Source organism: Oncorhynchus mykiss, chromosome 9 (genome assembly GCF_057628025.1).
Source record: "Oncorhynchus mykiss isolate SJ-2025 chromosome 9, ASM5762802v1, whole genome shotgun sequence".
In the NCBI taxonomy this organism is placed as follows: Eukaryota; Metazoa; Chordata; class Actinopteri; order Salmoniformes; family Salmonidae; genus Oncorhynchus; species Oncorhynchus mykiss.
The window spans coordinates 11115386-11136205 of NC_143030.1; the positions used below are offsets into that span (position 1 = coordinate 11115386).

Consider the following 20820-nt stretch of genomic DNA (forward strand, 5'->3'; position numbering starts at 1 on the left):
AGCCTGAAATGTGGCAAAAGGTCGCAAAGTTCAAGGGGGCCGAATACTTTCGCAAGGCACTGTAGATACAGTACAGGCTACACATGCCAATATATTTCATGTTCATTCAATTGAGTTATATTTAGCTAATTGTAGGCTACTGTCTGTTATTTCTTGACTGAATATGTTTAATGATCTAATCAAATTTCATTGGTCACAAACACATGGTTAACATATGTTAATGGTGTGTAGTCAAATGCGTGTGCTTCTAGTTCCAACAGTGAAGTAATATCTAACAAGTAATCTAACAATTCCACAACAACATGGTGATAAATCTTGATGCAGTGCATTATATAATAGGGTACACATTAATAAGCTGCCTCAATATTTGCAGCCATAGGTGATCATATCTATATGGGAGCTGATCCGTGGTCAGTACTGTGGAATAATTCTAATGCTAGGGTAATATTTCAATGGAGAAAGCTGAGCAGCGCTGCCTTTCGATTCTATCAGTATCGACAGGTGCTTCAACGACGCACTTAAAAGGCTCTGGAAATACATGGTCAATCTGCATCTGCATTAGCCGTGCGGCATTTATGGTGATATGGCCTCTGCAGAAGTCACGGCATTCATATTTCTTGCGCTTCGCTGAGCTTTTGTGAAGGAAGTTGTCAGGGAAGTTTGTTTGTGTTTATACACGACCTCCCGCCCCCATCTACCATCAACCAATCACGTCAACACGGAGCTCTATGGAGCGCTCCACATTGTTACAAAAGTTGAGAGGCGCACAGCGATGCAGTCAGTACAAGAGCTCAATTTTGCCCGTGGAGGCACGCATTGCGTCACAGCATCGATATGGCGCCTCAAACCACATTTCCAGATCGAGCATAAATTGTTTCCTAGTTAACGTTCTTTCTGTGTGGTATTTAGGCTGGTACAGCACTTTGTGACATCGGCTGATGTAAAAAGGGCGTTATGAATACATTTGATTGATTGACCTACTACCATAACCCGTTCAAAGGCACTTGAATATTTTGTCTTGCTCATTCATCCTCTGAATGGCACACACACGCAATCCATGTCTCAATTGTCCCAAGGCTTAAAAAATCCTTCTTCAAACCTGTCTTCTCCCCTTCCATCTACGCTGATTAAAGTTGATTTACCAAGGCACGTCAATAAGGGGCGGCGGGTAGCCTAGTGGTTAAATCGTTGGGCCAGTAACTGAAGGGTTGTTAGATCGAATCCCTGAGCTGACAAGGCAAAATCTGTCCTTCTACTCCCACCTAGGCCGTCATTGAAAATAAGATTTTGTTCTTAACTGACTTGCCTAAATTAAGGCAATAAAAAGGTGTCATGGAAAGAGCAAGTGTTCTTAATGTGTTGTATACTCAGTGAATATCATTACTCTATTGAAGATTAAACATCAAGGATCGGACACTTTCTTTCCCCATTTTCGCCTAAAATGAAGAAGAAAAAAAAAGCTACAGGACCCGAAGAAAGGATGTGCTGATTCTTGATACCGTTTGAAAGGAAACACTTTTAAGTTTGAGGAAATGTGAAATTAATGTAGGAGAATATAACACATTAGATCTGGTAAAAGATAATACAAAGAAAAAAACATGCGTTTTCTATTTAATTTTTTTCTCCATCATCTTTGAAATGTAAAAGAAAGGCCATTATCTCACTTAGGAGTCTAGGCGCAATTTAGATTTTACCCACTAGATGGCAGCAGTGTATGTGCAACGTTTAACTGATCCAATGAACCATTGCATTACTGTTCAAAATTCTCACCACAATGTGCCGAATTGGTCAATTGATACATTTTCATGTACATAACATAGAAAAATTAAATGGTAATAAAAGATGTAAGTTTACACACTCCCAGGAATGTCATAAATGATGGATCATTAGCTGGACACCGATCCCATAGAGGTTAATGAGCAGCATTAGGTAAAAATGGTTGATAAATACTCTTGGACAAATTGAAGGAGACATTTTCTGTTAAAAGTATAAACATGTTTTAATGTATCAATAACACCAATCTTACCATCCTCATCACCTGAGAGACTTTACAAAACAAACAACCAGGAAGTCCTGTTTACATTTGAGTCATTTAGCAGATGCTCTTGTGCAGAATGTCTCCTACTGCTCCCCCGTCGGTTTCAAACCCACAACCCTGGCGTTGCAAGCACCATGCTCTACCAACTGAGTTACATATAATAACCTGAACACACCAACAGACTTTGGCAGTGTTTATTTACATGGGCAGCCCAATTCTTATCCATTCCGAGATCAAAATTGGGCCTTCATGTGCTGTTGGCTTTATTGGAGTTGGGAGTTCAGACTGTGAAGATTCACTTGAACGACCCTCCCTCCAAGTCGTAATTACACGTGGGAAACTGAGAAGACGTTGTTATCCCGTTGCCGAGTTTGTGACGCTTCACCACTGACTTCTCAACTTTTCAATCAAAAGATGACGCCAAATCTGTTTCTTGACACCTTGGTTATCTTTAGATCCTCGTGGTGCTGTTCTTTTGTCCATTCCACTTCCTAGCCTTTGGTAACTGTTCCTCTGTGATGCAGAATCTCTTTGATGTCTTAACCCTTGTCAAGGTGGATAATGTAGCTAACTTGACCATATTCGCAATGTTAAAGTGATGCTCCAGAGCTTTTGTATTTTTTCAGAAAGTCGTTTTAAAAGTAGTGCTCATGAACCAAAAAGGGGTCCCCGAAAAGTGTGCACAATTGTGTACTACGTCATCCATTTCGTTTGATATGAAACAAATTGTTTGCAATTTCTAGGATGTTACAAAGAATTTGTACAATATGATTTTTTTTTTAAACATGTAAATGCTTAAAGGGATACTTAAGGATTTTGGCAATGAAGCCCTTTATCTACTTCCCCTGAATCAGATTAACTCATAGATGCCATTTTCATGTCTAGGCATGCAGTTTAAAGGAAGTTGCTAACTAGTGTTACCGCAATGACTAAGTTTATGGCAACTGCTAGCATGCTAGTAGATACTATAGACTTCCAGTTATTGTGCTAACACTATTTAGCATTGGCTCGCAAAACTACCTCCAACTTCCTTCATACTGGATGCAGAGACATACAATTTGTAAAATAAAACCCTGAAGGCCTAAATCCTAAAAGCCTAAATCCCGAAGTATCCCTTCAAGATCCCAGACTGCACCTTCAAGCTAGCTAGCTAAATGTATTGTTAGCAACATTGGCTAGCTTATCTAACTTGCTAAAATCTTAATGGTCGAAGAATTGTTCCGACTTCAAAAAGCACTAGAACACAATCATGTCACACTTGCGACTTCCTTCCTTGTTTTTTTTCTTACACACAATACAGAACATCACACAAACATCCACAACATCACCCCTGCCCAGACCCACCTGCGCACACTCCCATCTCCAGGGCCCGCATCACTCTCCGTCACATGGCCTCAAACTGCACCATTTTGTTTCTCTCCATTGCCCCACACACACCGTCAACATTTAGATCATAAAAGCATTTGAATTGCAACTTCCTTATTGGGAAGTTTTCCACTTCGGATGTGCACGTGAATGCCCCAATAGTTTTCTTGCTTTGTGGATGTTTTTAACATGCATAAACAGATTACTCTTCACACTGAAACTTTTCCCACAGTCGCCACAACTAAATGGTTTCTCTCCTGTGTGAGTCAGTGTATGATTGTTTAGGGTCTTCTTGTGTCTGAATCTTTTCCCACAGTCTCCACAACTAAATGGTTTCTCTCCTGTGTGAGTCCGTATATGTTCGGTTAGAGTGTGCTTGCGACTGAAGCTTTTCCCACAGTCGCCACAGCTAAAAGGTTTCTCTCCTGTGTGAGTCCGTATATGTTCAATTAGGTTCCCCTTCTGACTGAAGCTTTTCCCACAGTCGCCACAGCTAAATTGTTTCTCTCCTGTGTGAATCAGTTTATGTCTGTTTAGGGTCTTCTTGAGACTGAAGCCTTTCCCACAATCACCACAGCTAAAATATTTCTCTCCAGCGTGAGTCCTCATGTGCCTGGAAAGATCTTTTTTGAGTTTAAAGAACTTGCTACAAATGGAACAGGTGCAGAGTTTCTCTACGTGGCAGAGTCGGACATGGGCCTTCAGTTTACAGGTGGAGTTGTAGCGTTTCTTGCAGAAGCGGCATTCACTGAGTCTCTTCTTGGTGAGAGTCACATGTCTCTGCAGATCAGCTTTCAGAGCAAAAGTTTTACCACAGTCACGGCAGTGGTGAGTTCTTCTGGACGTGTTGCTGGGTTTGGAACAGTGTTTCTTCAATGGTGGACTGGGATCCAATGGTGGGCTGGGATCCAATGGTGGGCTGGGATCCAATGGTGGACTGGGATCCAATGGTGGACTGGGATCCAATGGTGGGCTGGGATCCAATGGTGGACTGGGATCCAATGGTGAGTTGAGATCCAATGGTGGACTGGGATCCAATGGTGGACTGGGATCCAATGGTGGACTGGGATCCAATGGTGGGCTGGGATCCAATGGTGGACTGGGATCCAATGGTGGACTGGGATCCAATGGTGGACTGGGATCCAATGGTGGACTGGGATCCAATGGTGGGCTGGGATCCAATGGTGGACTGGGATCCAATGGTGGACTGGGATCCAATGGTGGGCTGGGATCCAATGGTGGACTGGGATCCAATGGTGGACTGGGATCCAATGGTGGACTGGGATCCAATGGTGGACTGGGATCCAATGGTGGACTGGGATCTAATGGTGGGCTGGGATCCAATGGTGGACTGGGATCCAATGGTGGGCTGGGATCCAATGATGGGCTGGGATCTAATGGTGGGCTGGGATCTAATGGTGGGCTGGGATCCAAAGGCGGGCTGGGATCCAAAGGCGGGCTGGGATCCAATGGTGGACTGGGATCCAATGGTGGGCTGCTGTCAAGTCCTACTGTGTCGCTGCTTACAGCTGAACTGTGGCTGGAGGCATTGTTTTGATTATCTGGAGGGTCACAGGGAATGTTGAGACCCTTAATGTGGGTCACAGTGACAAAAGGTTTGAGATCCACTGGTTTAGAGTCTCTCTCTCTGTTCTCCACAGTCTGGGTTTGGGGAAGAGTTAAGGACCAAAGTGGGTCCTCCTGATCACATTCACTTTTCACGCAGGAAGGAGTAAATTGGAACTCTATGATATTAGGCTCCACCCCTTGAAGCTGCTCTTCCTCCTGACTGGTCCTGTCTTCCTCCTGTTCCTCTTTAATCGGTTTGGTCTCTGGGTTCTTCTGTCCCAGACTGGGGCTCCACTCCTGCTCACAGTGCTGCTGCTCAGGGGGAACCTCCTCTTCAGAGACAGAGAGCTGCAGGAAGTCTGGAGGGAATAAGAGGAGGAGCAGACATTATTTATGTACCACGTAATTAAATATAACACTTTAATCATACAGGTGAATTTTAGATCTCTATGATTTTAAATATCAAATGGCTTTATTGGCATGGATGTCTATGATCTACACAGCCTGGAGACATGCTTGAGTCCAGCTAGGTATATGCTCTTCTTAACACAACCCATGTAAGACTTGGGTTCTCATTCCTACTATGGAACTCACTGTGGCTAATGTGTACAAAAGTCCTGACACTCTGTCTAACCCTTAATAACCGTTGTGTTCAATACGGTTTTGGAAACCTTAGGAACTCAACTGTCATATCAACCCAAAATAATATACACCGATGCTGTTTTACCACAGATTCCCTTAGAGGTGTTTAAGTGTTGCACATTGACCTGAACTATAACACTCCCTGAGCGAATGGAAACAAAGAGTGGGATCAAAAACAAGCATTGGCTCGAATCATTTGTTTGGTTATTTTTGGACGATTCCAAAGTTCAGTTTTTAGGTTTCCAAAAAAAACGTATCACAATCAAGAATCAATTGTTTTTTTAAGATAGAGCTGAGACGCAGAGTTTTATTTTTTTTAAATGTATGCCAAACAAAAAATGATTAATTCCAAAGTTAAGCAAACTCTTTGCACAAGGACTACTTTTAAAAATGTCCACTGAACATTTTACAAAAACATATTTTACTGGAAGAACAGTGCAGAATGACGGTCAAATCTCTGTGTTTTTTATGTGACCCAAGTTTTCTAAAAACTGAGTCAAGATTCAAAGATGTCTGCAGAAAGAATGGGATGTCAGCTATGATATTACACCTCGAGTAAAAAATTTAAAAAAACTACACTGAAGAGGAGTGGGACAACATTCCACAGGCCACAATCAACAGCCTGATCAACGCTATACAAAGTAGATGTGTCACGCTTCATGAGGCAAATTGGTGGCCACACCAGATACTGACTGGTTTTCTGATCCACACCCCTACCATTTTTTAAAAGGTATCTGTGACCAACAGATGCACATCTCTGAAAATCCATAGATTAGGGCCTAATGAGTTCATTTCAGTTGACTGATTTCCTTATATGAATTGTTACTCTGTAAAATCTTTGAAATTGTTGCAGTTTGCGAATTTATGTTTTTGTTCAGTGTATATTTAAGTTGACCCTGAAGTGGATTAACACCTGATAACAGAATGACAGTCACTGAATGACATCATGGGTCCCTGATCTTGTACTACACAGAAATGCATGGAAATATTATGGATTCCGTAACACAATGACACTTTTAAGCACTTCATAAATCATAAACAAACACAATAATGAATTGGTAGGTCCAAATATAGTTCTTACTTCTGTAAACGTTCATTAACCTTCCTCATGAGGGAGAGAAATTAGAAAACTATCTTAAAGATCCACCGAGTTCCAAAAGTATTGGGACAGTGACAATGTTTTTTTGTTTGTTTTGGCTCTGTACTCCAGCACTTGAAATGATACCATGAGGTTAAAGTGCAGACTGTCAACATTAATTTATATCGGGTGAACCGTTTAGAAATTACAACACGTTTCGTACAAAATCCCCACATTTTAGGGGAACAAAAGTATTGGGACAAATTCACTTCGATGTGTATTAATCAAATTCACTTACATGTGGTATTAATGTGGTCAAAACTGAGCCAAAACAACAACGAAAATGTGTTACTGTCCCAATACTATTGGAGCTAACTGTATGTGGGGTTTTTGTAACAATAACAAGACACTAGGTTATGCTCTTCAAAACTCACATTAGGCAAATCATTTCAGCAAAATGAAAAATAAATGTTGAAATGAGTTGGCCTTCTTTAGTGGTCTTAACTTCAGTATTATTGTGTTTTGAGGTATTTCTTATATATTTGCCTGGTAGATGTTTAAGACCACTTTTCCATTTATTTATTTTTAACCAGAAATCAAAGCCTTTGCTTATTCCTAAAAATTGTTAAAACATGTGTCTATGCCTTTATTAATATATACATTTGACATGCTCCTATGAGTTTCACATGTTGGTGCTCATGGGTCCTTTAACTTGGAAATGGCCTTTGACCATTAACCCTCAGCTGATCAAAAGAAAGATTTAATATCTCCAGTGAAATTGCGTCGGCGTCAGAATGACGAAGCCAACACTTTTAAATGATGCACGGGTGGATCTTACATTAAATAGCTTTGCTAACTGTTCTTTCAAATTGATTCACAGTGACTCACTTTAGCCAAACAGTTTATAAATAAAGTAGAACTATAGCTAGCTATCAGTATCTAAATACGAACCTATTCGACATAGTTGTATCTCTGGTGTGATCCGCAGCAGTCTCCGTAGCCGATCATTGTCCTCCTGGTACTCCACTACCGTTTTCTCAACTGCACCGAAAATCTCCACAGCAGCCGCCGTTAAACGCTCATTTAAAAACACACGAAACAACTGTAGTTTAGACATTTTCAGTGAAATGGGAATTGGGTAACGTTACCCAACTTAGTTCAGTCAGTATGTCTTTCTTTACTTCACACAAGGAATGCAAAATCAAAACAAAGTCTTCTCCAATCCTATTTCCGTGTTCTAGTCAAACAAAAGAACAATAGCGCCGCCAGCTGGATTGGGGCAGCCTACAAACCAGTAGAAACTGGTTTAGGATCATCAGGAGTCGACTTTATAACATTATACAATATTAAATAAATATCATGAATGAGCAGCATTAGGTGAAATCTGATGAAACATACTCTAGGACAAGAGCAAGGAGACCTTTTCTGAAATGTTATTTGATGTATCAATCACATCAGTCCAAACATTTTCTCATCAGCATGACAGAAATGACAAAACAGAGGAATTTATTTTCTAATGATGTGAGAACATCAACGGACTTTGAACAGCAGACCAGTGCGTTTCCTCCAATACTCTGTACTGTTTAATCATTACATCAGCCTTTCCTTCTAGTTCTCTACTGCCAATGACTGAAACAAACTGCAAAAATCACTGAAGCTGGAGACTCATATCTCCCTCACTAGCTTTAAGCATCAGCTGTCAGAGCAGCTCACAGATCACTGCACCTGTACATAGCCCATCTGTAAAGAGCCCATCTAACTACCTCATCCCCATACTGTATTTATTTATTTATCTTGCTCCTTTGCACCCCAGTATCTCAACTTGCACATTCATCTTTTGCACATCTATCACTCCAGTGTTTTAATTGCTATATTGTAATTACTTTGCCACTATGGCCTATTTATTTCCTTACCTCCCTTAATCTTACCTCATCTGCACACACTGTATATATACTTTTCTACTGTATTATTGTCTGTATGTTTGTTTATTCCATGTGTAACTCTGTGTTTTTGTATGTGTCGAACTGCGTTGCTTTATCTTAGCCAGGTCGCAGTTGTAAATGAGAACTTGTTCTCAACTAGCCTACCTGGTTAAATAAAGGTGTTCTCAACTGGCCTACCTGGTTAAATAAAGGTGTTCTCAACTGGCCTACCTGGTTAAATAAAGGTGAAATAAAGGTGAAATAAAATCAATCATATTTTAAAAATATTTTTTATTTACATTGACCTTTTAGTCATTTGGCAGACAGTTTTATCCAAAGCGACTTACAGTAAGTTCATTCATCTAAAGATAGCTAGGTGAGACAACCACATATCAAATAAAATACAATTGTATTTCTCACATGCGCTGAATACAACAGGTGTAGTAGACCTCACAGTGAAATGCTGAATACAACAGGTGTAGTAGACCTTACAGTGAAATGCTGAATACAACAGGTGTAGTAGAACTTACAGTGAAATGCTAAATACAACAGGTGTAGTAGACCTTACAGTGAAATGCTGAATACAACAGGTGTAGTAGACCTCACAGTGAAATGCTGAATACAACAGGTGTAGTAGACCTTACAGTGAAATGCTGAATACAACAGGGGTAGTAGACCTCACAGTGAAATGCTGAATACAACAGGTGTAGTAGACCTTACAGTGAAATGCTGAATACAACAGGTGTAGTAGACCTTACAGTGAAATGCTGAATACAACAGGTGTAGTAGACCTTAGTGAAATGCTGAATACAACAGGTGTAGTAGACCTCACAGTGAAATGCTGAATACAACAGGTGTAGTAGACCTCACAGTGAAATGCTGAATACAACAGGTGTAGTAGACCTCACAGTGAAATGCTGAATACAACAGGTGTAGTAGACCTTACAGTGAAATGCTGAATACAACAGGTGTAGTAGACCTTAGTGAAATGCTGAATACAACAGGTGTAGTAGACCTCACAGTAAAATGCTGAATACAACAGGTGTAGTAGACCTTACAGTGAAATGCTGAATACAACAGGTGTAGTAGACCTTACAGTGAAATGCTGAATACAACAGGTGTAGTAGACCTTACAGTGAAATTCTGACTTACAAGCCCTTAACCAACAACGCAGTTGAAGAAATAGAGTTACGAAAATATTTACTAAATAAAATAAACTAAAGTAAAAAATAAAAAGTAAGGATCTGGGAATCTTTTCAGTCTCCTGAGGGGGAAAAGGTGTTCTTGTGCCCTCTTCACAACTGTCTTGGTGTGTGACGTGGACACCAAGGAACTTGAAACTCTCGACCCGCTCCACTACAGCCCCGTCGATGTTAATGAGGCCTGTTCGGCCCTCCTTTCCTGTAGTCCACGATCATCTCCTATTTCTTGCTCACATTGAGGGAGGTCAGAGACTGTTGTTTCATCAGAAAACTTAATGATGGTGTTGGAGTCGTGCTTGGCCATGCAGTCATGGGTGAACAGGGAGTACAGGAGGGGACTGAGCACGCACCCCTGAGGGGCCCCGGTGTTGTGGATCAGCGTGGCAGATGTGTTGTTCACTACCCTTACCACGTGGGGGCGGCCCGTCAGGAAGTCCAGGATCCAGTTGCAGAGGTAGGTGTTTAGTCCCAAGGTCCTTAGCTTAGTGATGAGCTTTGTGGGCACTATGGTGTTGAACGCTGAGCTGTAGTCAATGAACAGCATTCTCACATAGGTGTTCCTTTTGTCCAGGTGGGAAAGGGCAGTGTGGAGTGTGATTGAGATTGCGTCATCTGTGGATCTGTTGGGGCAGTATGTGAAATGGAGTGGGTCAAGGGTTTCCACGATGATGGTTTTGATGTGAGCCACGACCAGCCTCTCAAAGCACTGTCATGGCTACCGACGTGAGTGCTACGGTGTGGTAGTCATTTAGTCAAGTTACATTTGCATTCTTGGGCACAGGGACTATGCTGGTCTGCTTGAAACATGTAGTTATTACAGACTTGGTCAGGGAGAGGTTGAAAATGTCAGTGAAGACACTTGCCAGTTGGTCCGCACATGCTCTGAGTACACATCCTGGTAATCTGTCTGGCCCAGCAGCCTTGTGAATGTTGACCTGTTTAAAGATCTTGCTCACATTGGCTGCGGAGAGCGTGATCACACAGTTTTCCAGAACAGCTGGTGCTCTCATGCATGTTTCAGTGTTATTTCCTCAAGACAAAAGTTATCAGCAAAGTCAGTGCTACTAGAAAAAGACAAGCGCAATATATGTATATATATATATATACAGTGGGGCAAAAAAGTATTCAGTCAGCCACCAATTGTGCAAGTTCTCCCACTTAAAAAGATGAGAGAGGCCTGTAATTTTCATCATAGGTACACTTCAACTATGACAGACAAAATGAGGAAAAAAAGTAAATCACATTGTAGGATTTTTAATGAATTTATTTGCAAATTATGGTGGAAAATAAGTATTTGGTCAATAACAAAAGTTTATCTCAATACTTTGTTATATACCCTTTGTTGGCAATGACAGAGGTCAAACGTTTTCTGTAAGTCTTCACAAGGTTTTCACACACTGTTGCTGGTATTTTGGCCCATTCCTCCATGCAGATCTCCTCTAGAGCAGTGATGTTTTGGGGCTCTTGCTGGGCAACACGGACTTTCAACTCCCTCCAAAGATTTTCTATGGGGTTGAGATCTGGAGACTGGCTAAGTCACTCCAGGACCTTGAAATGCTTCTTACGAAGCCACTCCTTCGTTGCCCGGGCGGTGTGTTTGGGATCATTGTCATGCTGAAAGACCCAGCCACGTTTCATCTTCAATGCCCTTGCATTGTAGGCTTTGTTACTTTGGTCCCAGCTCTCTGCAGGTCATTCACTAGGTCCCCCCGTGTGGTTCTGGGATTTTTGCTCACTGTTTTTGCTTGTGATCATTTTGACCCCACGGGGTGAGATCTTGCGTGGAGCCCCAGATTGAGGGAGATTATCAGTGGTCTTGTATGTCTTCCATTTCCTAATAATTGCTCCCACAGTTGATTTCTTCAAACCAAGCTGCTTACCTATTGCAGATCCAGTCTTCCCAGCCTGGTGCAGCTCTACAATTTTGTTTCTGGTGTCCTTTGACAGCTCTTTGGTCTTGGCCATAGTGGAGTTTGGAGTGTGACTGTTTGAGGTTGTGGACATGTGTATTTTATACTGATAACAAGTTCAAACAGGTGCCATTAATACAGGTAACGAGTGGAGGACAGAGGAGCCTCTTAAAGAAGAAGTTACAGGTCTGTGAGAGCCAGAAATCTTGCTTGTTTGTAGGTGACCAAATACTTATTTTCCACCATAATTTGCAAATAAATTCATTAAAAATCCTACAATGTGATTTTCTGGATTTTTTTTTTCTCATTTTGTCTGTCGTTCCCATAGCAACAATTAAAACATTCCCAAACCAGAAACCGTGGATTGATGGCAGCATTCGCGTGAAACTGAATGCGCAAACCACTGCTTTTAACCAGGGAAAGGTGACCGGAAACATGACCGAATACAAACAGTGTAGCTATTCCCTCCGCAAGGCAATCAAACAAGCTAAGCATCAGTAAAGAGACAAAGTAGAGTCGCAATTCAACGGCTCAGACACAAGAGGTATGTGGCAGGGTCTACAGTCAATCACGGATTACAAAAAGAAAACCAGCCCCGTCACGGACCAGGATGTCTTGCTCCCAGACAGACTAAACAACTTTTTTGCCCGCTTTGAGGACAATACAGTGCCACTGACACGGCCCGCAACCAAAACATGCGGACTCTCCTTCACTGCAGCCGATGTGAGTAAAACATTTAAATGTGTTAACCCTCGCAAGGCTGCAGGCCCAGACGGCATCCCCAGCCACGCCCTCAGAGCATGCGCAGACCAGCTGGCTGGTGTGTTTACGGACATATTCAATCAATCCTTATCCCAGTCTGCTGTTCCCACATGCTTCAAGAGGGCCACCATTGTTCCTGTTCCCAAGAAAGCTAAGGTAACTTAGCCAAACGGCTACCGCCCTGTACTTCCGTCATCATGAAGTGCTTTGAGAGACTAGTCAAGGACCATATCACCTCCACCCTACCTGACACCCTAGACCCACTCCAATTTGCTTACCGCCCCAAATAGGTCCACAGACAATGCAATCTCAACCACACTGCACACTGCCCTAACCCCGCTGGACAAGAGGAATACCTATGTGAGAATGCTGTTCAACGACTACAGCTCGGCATTTAACACCATTAGTACCCTCCTGTACTCCCTGTTTACCCACGACTACGTGGCCATGCACGCCTCCAACTCAATCATCAAGTTTGCGGACGACACTACAGTGGTAGGCTTGATTACCAACAACGACGAGACGGCCTACAGGGAGAAGGTGAGGGCCCTCGGAGTGTGGTGTCAGGAAAATAACCTCACACTCAACGTCAACAAAACTAAGGAGATGATTGTGGACTTCAGGAAACAGCAGAGGGAGCACCCCCCTATCCACATCAATGGGACAGTAGTGGAGAGGGTAGTAAGTTTTAAGTTCCTCGGCGTACACATCACAGACAAACTGAATTGGTCCACCCACACAGACAGCATCGTGAAGAAGGCGCAGCAGCGCCTCTTCAACCTCAGGAAATTTGGCTTGTCACCAAAAGCACTCACAAACTTCTACAGATGCACAATCGAGAGCATCCTGTCGGGCTGTATCACCGCCTGGTATGGCAACTGCTCCGCCCACAATCGTAAGGCTCTCCAGAGGGTAGTGAGGTCTACACAACGCATCACCGGGGGCAAACTACCTGCCCTCCAGGACACCTACACCACCCGATGTCACAGGAATGCCATAAAGATCATCAAGGACAACAACCACCCGAGCCACTGCCTGTTCACCCCGCTATCATCCAGAAGGCGAGGTCAGTACAGGTGCATCAAAGCAGGGACCGAGAGACTGAAAAACAGCTTCTATCTCAAGGCCATCAGACTGTTAAACAGCCACCACTAACATTGAGTGGCTGCTGCCAACACACTGACTCAACTCCAGCCACTTTAATAATGGGAATTGATGGAAATTGATGTAAAATATATCACTAGCCACTTTAAACAATGCTACTTAATATAATGTTTACATACCCTACATTATTCATCTTATATGTACAGTGCCTTGCGAAAGTATTCGGCCCCCTTGAACTTTGCGACCTTTTGCCACATTTCAGGCTTCAAACATAAAGATATAAAACTGTATTTTTTTGTGAAGAATCAACAACAAGTGGGACACAATCATGAAGTGGAACGACATTTATTGGATATTTCAAACTTTTTTAACAAATCAAAAACTGAAAAATTGGGCGCTAAACTAAAGAATGCAGTAATAAGGAGATTTTACAAATCATTTTATTGAGTTGGGACTGAAAAACACTGTAGTATACTTAAAACCGAGTTTGCACTTCTACAAAGTGTACTTACGAGGTGTCGATTATAAATCATTACTTCCCAAAAGATTCAAAACAATATCATGAATAAGCAGCATTAGGTCAAAATGGATGAGAAATACTTTTGGACCGATGGAAGGAAGATATATTCTGGAAAGTAAATATTTTTTCCATGTATCAATAACCACTCTCTCATCAGCTGGGAGACATTCTAAATCAAAAGGCCCAGGAATTCCTGTTTTTAATAACGTGAAAACATCAGACAGAACAGCAGACCTGTGAGCTTCCTACATTCCTACCATTCACTGTTTAATCATTACATCATCAATTGAATCAAATCAAACTTTATTCACATAAAATGTTGAAAAACACAACGTGCTTTTATATATACCTTTATCTGAAACCCTCAGTGTGAATGATCCTCCTTTCCTACGAGGTGTCCACATCCTTGCATATTCCTCATCAGCTGACAGAACATGTCTTGTCAACGGAATTTTCCAAAGGTGGACTCCAATCAAGTTGCAGAAACATCAAGGATGATCATTGGAAAAAGGATGCACCCAAACTCAATTTTATAATCATATAGCAAAGGGTCTGAATACTTTATGTAAATAAGTTATTTAAAAATATTTTAAAAATATGTGAAAAAAATGATAAAAAACAGTTTTCACTGTCAATATGGGGTATTGTGTGTAGATTGCTGAGGGCATTTTTTTTATTTAATCAAATCTAGAATAAGGCTGTAATGTAAGAAAATGTGGAAAAAGTCAAGGGGTCTGAATACTTTCCAAATTCACTGTAAGTCAGTTTATGCCTCCTTAGGTCCATCTTATGATTGAAGCCTTTCCCACAGTCACCACAAATAGAAGTGTATCATCCTGTGTCTCTATGTCAACAGTTAGGTTCCCCTTGACACCGAAGCTTTTCCCACAGTCACCACAGCTAAACGGTTTAGACAGTTTCAGATCTATATCAGTTTCTGCATGGTTAGGCTCTGCTTGACACCGACACTTCTCCTGTGTGAGTCTGTAAATGTGCAGTTAGATGCTCCTTGCGAATGAAGCCTTTCCCACAGTGACCACAGCTGAATGGTTTCTCTCCCGTGTGAGTCAGTATGTGTCTCATTAGGTCCCCTTTCTGGCTGAAGCTTTTACTGCAAAAAAAACATCTAAACGGTTTCTCTCCTGTGTGAGTCAGTTTATGCATGGTTAGGGTCCCCTTCTGACTGAAGCTTTTCCCACAGTCACCACAACTAAACGGTTTCTCTCCTGTGTGAACCCTCATGTGCCTGGACAGATGTCCTTTTTGTTTGAAGGTCTTGCCACAAAAGGGCCATGTGCAGGTTTCCCCCATTATTGTGTTGGGATCTAATGGTGGGCTGCTGTCAAGTCCTACTGGGTTTCTACTTACAGCAGAGCTGCGGCTGCAGGCAATGTTCTGATTATCTGGAGGATCACAGGGAATGTCAAGACACTTTAGGTGGTTCACAGTGACAAAAGGTTTGCGATCTACTGGTTTAGAGTCTCTCTCTCTGCCCTTCACAGTCTGGGTTTGGGGAAGAGTCAAGGACCAAAGTGGGTCCTCCTGATCACATTCACTTTTCACACCTGAAGGAGTGAAATCGAACTCTATGATATCAGGCTCCAGACCTTGAAGCTGCTCTTCCTCCTGACTGGTCCTGACTTCCTCCTGTTTCTCTTTAATCTGTGTGGTCTCTGGGTCCTCCTGCCCCCGACTGGGGCTCCACTCCTGCTCACAGTGCTGCTGCTCAGGAGGAACCTCCTCTTCAGAGACAGAGATCTGCAGGGAGGAGTCTGGAGGGAAGGAGCAGAAATTTGAATCAAACAGATGAATTCATGATATCTATGATCTATACAGCCTAGCAGATAGTTAGGGCCAGGTTCTAGACAGACTGTATTCTATACAGCCTAGCAGATAGCTAGGGCCAGATTCTAGACAGACTGTATTCTATACAGCCTAGCAGATAGCTAGGGCCAGGTTCTAGACAGACTGTATTCTATACAGCCTAGCAGATAGCTAGGGCCAGCTTCTAGACAGAGACTGTATTCTATACAGCCTAGCAGATAGCTAGGGCCAGCTTCTAGACAGAGACTGTATTCTATACAGCCTAGCAGATAGCTAGGGCCAGCTTCTAGACAGAGACTGTATTCTATACAGCCTAGCAGATAGCTAGGGCCAGGTTCTAGACAGACTGTATTATATACAGCCTAGCAGATAGCTAGGGCCAGCTTCTAGACAGAGACTGTATTCTATACAGCCTAGCAGATAGCTAGGGCCAGCTTCTAGACAGAGACTGTATTCTATACAGCCTAGCAGATAGCTAGGGCCAGCTTCTAGACAGAGACTGTATTCTATACAGCCTAGCAGATAGCTAGGGCCAGCTTCTAGACAGAGACTGTATTCTATACAGCCTAGCATATAGCTAGGGCCAGCTTCTAGACAGAGACTGTATTATATACAGCCTAGCAGATAGCTAGGGCCAGCTTCTAGACAGAGACTGTATTCTATACAGCCTAGCAGATAGCTAGGGCCACCTTCTAGACAGAGACTAGGTACCAGTTTATTTATCCAACATTCCACTCCCTGTACTCCCTGTATCATTAATGAGCTCGAGGAGAACAGAGTATTTATTCCTGATTCAACAATCCTCACAGCTATCCTCCAATCACAACGATTATGCAAATATTGGAACTCACTTCTTTTTTTTTCTCTCCAGAGAACATGCCAGTATATGGTTGCTAAGCAACCGTTTTGTTCATCCAAACGAAACAGTCTTAAAGTAGCTAGCTTACATCTCAAACTAAATACATACTGCAAATCCAATCACAAAACGTCTTAGCTTTGATTTTAAGCCTCAAAATACAAAAAAAGATCATCAAGGACAACAACCACCAGAGCCACTGCCTGTTCACCCCGCTATCATCCAGAAGGCGAGGTCAGTACAGGTGCATCAAAGCAGGGACCGAGAGACTGAAAAACTTCTATCTCAAGACTGTTAAACAGCCACCACTAACAGAGAGAGGCTGCTGCCAACATACAGACTAAAACCTCTGGCCACTTTAATGGACATAATAAAAGGTATCACTAGTCACTTTAAATAACACCACTTTAATTACTCATCTCATATGTATATACTGTACTCTATACCATCTACTGCATCTTGCCTATGTCGCATGGCCATCGCTCATCCATATATTTATATGTACATATTCTTATTCATCCCTTTACATATTTTTATTGATTTATTTCACCTTTATTTAACCAGGTAGGCCAGTTGAGAACACCTTTATTTAACCAGGTAGGCCAGTTGAGAACACCTTTATTTAACCAGGTAGGCCAGTTGAGAACACCTTTATTTAACCAGGTAGGCCTGTTGAGAACAAGTTCTCATTCGCAACTGCGACCTGGCCAAGATAAAGCAAAGCAGTTCGACACAAACAACAACACAGAGTTACACGTGGAGTAAACAAACATACAATCAATAATAGAGTAGGAAAATCTATATACAGTGTGAGCAAATGAGGTCGGATAAGAGATGTAAGGAAATAAATAGGCCATGGTGAATGGTAGGATGTGCAGAGGATGAATGTGCAAGTTGAGATACTGGGGTGCAAAGGAGCAAGATAAATAAATAAATATAGTATGGCCAAAACAGTCAAACACTACATCTAAACATGAATCGATTCACAATTCCGGGACAGATCTAGAGACATAAATCCCACTCCTTTCATAGGACATCAAAATAATTTCACGAATGCAAAGCACACATTTTCCTCTACACTGTTTTAACAATTTCAGCCGACAGCATTTTTTTTTCAGTGACAACAAGTTCAAACTTATAAACTTATCCACTTACCCATCATCCCAAGGGCCTTATGCCCTTGGGGGAATCCCCATCGCCATCTTGGCGGGTGGTCCAAATCATTAGCCAAGCAAGGGAAGTTTGCAACGTAAGCCCCTTAGTTCTCTTTTTTTAGTCGAGTTTGCGTGTGTACAATTATGTTCACTCCAGGGCCTGAAACTCGCCATAATTCAATTTGGCGACGATTGTACATCCGCTAAGAACGGTCAGCGAAAACTTCTCCGTTGTTTTTAAGTTAACGTACAAGTGTAAATAAAAACAAATGCAAATTGGTTTGAAATTGTGCTACTAATGCACATGACGGCACAAACACACCTCGTAAAAAGTCAATGTTTTGTTTGGTTATCTTTTGGAAATTGTAGAAATACACATTTTCCTTCAGAAGTTCTAGCTAGTTATCTAATTCATTTGCTAGCTATCATACAGTATGCGTATATTAATATTTCTGTATTTAATAAGTAGACATTCACTCAATTGACTAGCGCATATAAAGCACCCACATGCTACCGGTGGATGAAAACACAATCATCACGGGATGAACCAGTGACGAATTTCCGGCCAAGGGTTGTCCATTTAAAAATAATTTCTCGGTGAGACAAATTGTAAATGCAGTGTTTAAAAAAAAAAAACTTAGTTATAAGGAATTCTTATCACTTTACAAGGTGCCTGTAACACCTAAAGATTTTGCAATTGTTTTAGATGCCATTCCCTCAGCTGTTGCTTTATTATTCAGGAACGTGTCAAGACCTGACCCTCAGAGCCTACCTTCCGTTGACACATCAGTGGGAAAGATTTGCTTCTCTTTTGGTCCAGTCAACAACAGAGCGATACGAACCTTGTTTCAGCAGGAAGTTGTATATCTAATGTCATGCCTTATTGGAATGGATTTATTGATAATATCTGTTGGAAAAAAAGTGTGGATGTTGCCACACACACATACCTACTTGTGAACAAAATTAAGGAAGTTTCCTTTAAAATGATTCATAAATATTATCCTGCCAACCACTATATGAAGAAGTTTAAGGAAAACATAAACTCAAATTGCAATGACCACCCAGAAACAGTGTTGCATCTTTTTTGGCATTGTATTCATTGAAGGAAACTGTGGCAAGACATCAGTAGATTTATAATTCAACAGATTTATGAAGAGTTTACACTATTGTGGAGAGATGTACTGCTTGGATTCTTTTACCTACGATAGAAATAAGCTGAAACAAATTTTCATTATTCTTTTGGCCAAATTTCATATTCACAAATGTAAATTTACAAACAAAACACATTCTCTTACCCTACAAAAACAAATTGAACTGTATTTTAAGACAATTAAATACTCTACTAACAAAAAAGCTGTTAGAATTGTAAGTGCCTGTACGTCCCTTGTTAAGGTCCTTGTGTAATGTGATAGTACCCCCCCTGGCCCCGCCCCTAGACCCCCTAGTCCAATTGTCCTTTTATATTATTTATATATATATACACACACACACACTTCTATTCCCACGTGTACTTCCTGTATTGATTTGTTGTTAATAGATTTTTAAAATAATTTCTTCCTCCCTCGCCCTGTAAGCGTATACTCGTCAGACGTCATGAAACGTCATCAGAAGTGTCCACTTAATTTGAGGGCTGAGGGAATTAGGGTGTGTCTTAAGTGTTTGGGCAGCAACCTCTGCCTTCCGTCTCTTTTCCGTAAACACCCGTTGTAACAATGAGGGGCTTCGATTAATCTCACCCAGGTGCCCAAGCAAAGTCGGCTCAAAATAAGTGACATAATTAAAGCATGTGTTGTTGGCTAATTAGTAAGATTATGTGATTGATTTTGATTTTTAAAAAAGCTACCTTCACAATGAAAACTAATTAGAAAACGCAAAAATGTATTTTTACGGAAAATATGTTGTATGTTTCTGAACGATGCACCATCCCTACATTGTCGACAAAATGACCGAGCAGTGTCTTTGCCCGGTTCAATAACTCCCTCATGGAGATATGGCTTTGTGAAAACATTAACCCTATAAAAAGTTATCGATTTAACATCGTGTATTTCTCGATAATATGAAAGATAAGGTCGTTCGACTTACAAAACCGTACCGCAAGTGATGCGTGTTAATGTTCCTGAACTCCACTTACTGGGAGTCACGATTAAAAGGCTACATAGCCACAGGTATAAGAATGATTAGAACGGGTGTCCCTATTCAAGTCAATTATGCTATAATGTTTGGATGGCGGCCATTACGAGTGTACACATAGGAGCATAACAGGAAGAATATCCAGAAATCTGTGCTGTGATTTGTTGAATAAACTCTAATGACATTACAACAAATGCATCCCCATTGCATGAGCCGCATCAGTTACAAGCCCGTTCTATTCTTTCTTATTTCTATGTTCATAGCTACGTACCTATTCTCGATAACGTTAGTGGTATCTCTGGTGTGATCCGCAGCAGTCTCCGTAGCCGATCATTCTCCTCCTGGTACTCCACTACCGTTTTCTCAACTGCCCCGACAATCTCCACAACAGCCGCCGTTAAGCGCTCATTTAGAAACACACTCAACAACTGTAGTTTAGTCATTGTCAGTCGAATGAGAGTTGGGTAGCCTATTTAGTATTGTCAGTGGGTCTTTCTTTACTACACACAGGGAACGTTGAAAATAAAAACAAGTCGTCTCCAATCCTACTTCCGTGCTCTAGTCAAGGAATTTTAGAAAATGCATTTTATTCTAGTGGGTGGTGGGCCTAGAAATGCACAACAGGCGCCGCCAGCTGGATGGGAGTTTACTACTATGTAAGGCAGCCTATAGACCCGTAGTAAAGGGAAACAATAACCACGCGTAGACAAACAGTGGTTATCATACAGGTGCGGCCAAATATAT

At 41.6% G+C, this 20820-nt stretch overlaps 1 protein-coding gene across 1 annotated transcript; it reads right to left on the reverse strand.

Moving 5' to 3' along the window:
- Positions 1-3410: 3410 nt before the first annotated feature.
- LOC110531389 (uncharacterized) lies at positions 3411-20630 on the reverse strand. Its single transcript, XM_090185668.1, has 5 exons — positions 20362-20630; positions 18145-18149; positions 15064-15884; positions 7644-7836; positions 3411-5331 (listed from the first exon to the last, which is right to left on the reverse strand). The coding sequence occupies exons 1-5, from the start codon at positions 20517-20519 to the stop codon at positions 3518-3520; spliced, it is 2991 nt and encodes a 996-aa protein (XP_090041794.1). The 5' UTR covers positions 20520-20630; the 3' UTR covers positions 3411-3517.
- Between the last annotated feature and the right edge of the window lie 190 nt (positions 20631-20820).

Coding starts and splice junctions, on each gene's coding strand:
- LOC110531389 (XM_090185668.1), bottom strand. CDS start 20,519: ATGACTAAACTACAGTTGTTGAGTGTGTTTCTAAATGAGCGCTTAACG. Junction 7,837..15,063: donor AAGTGTCGGTGTCAAGCAGA/GCCTAACCATGC, acceptor TAAGTTGGGTAA/CGTTACCCAATTCCCATTTC. Junction 5,332..7,643: donor GATACAACTATGTCGAATAG/GTTCGTATTTAG, acceptor TATTCCCTCCAG/ACTTCCTGCAGCTCTCTGTC.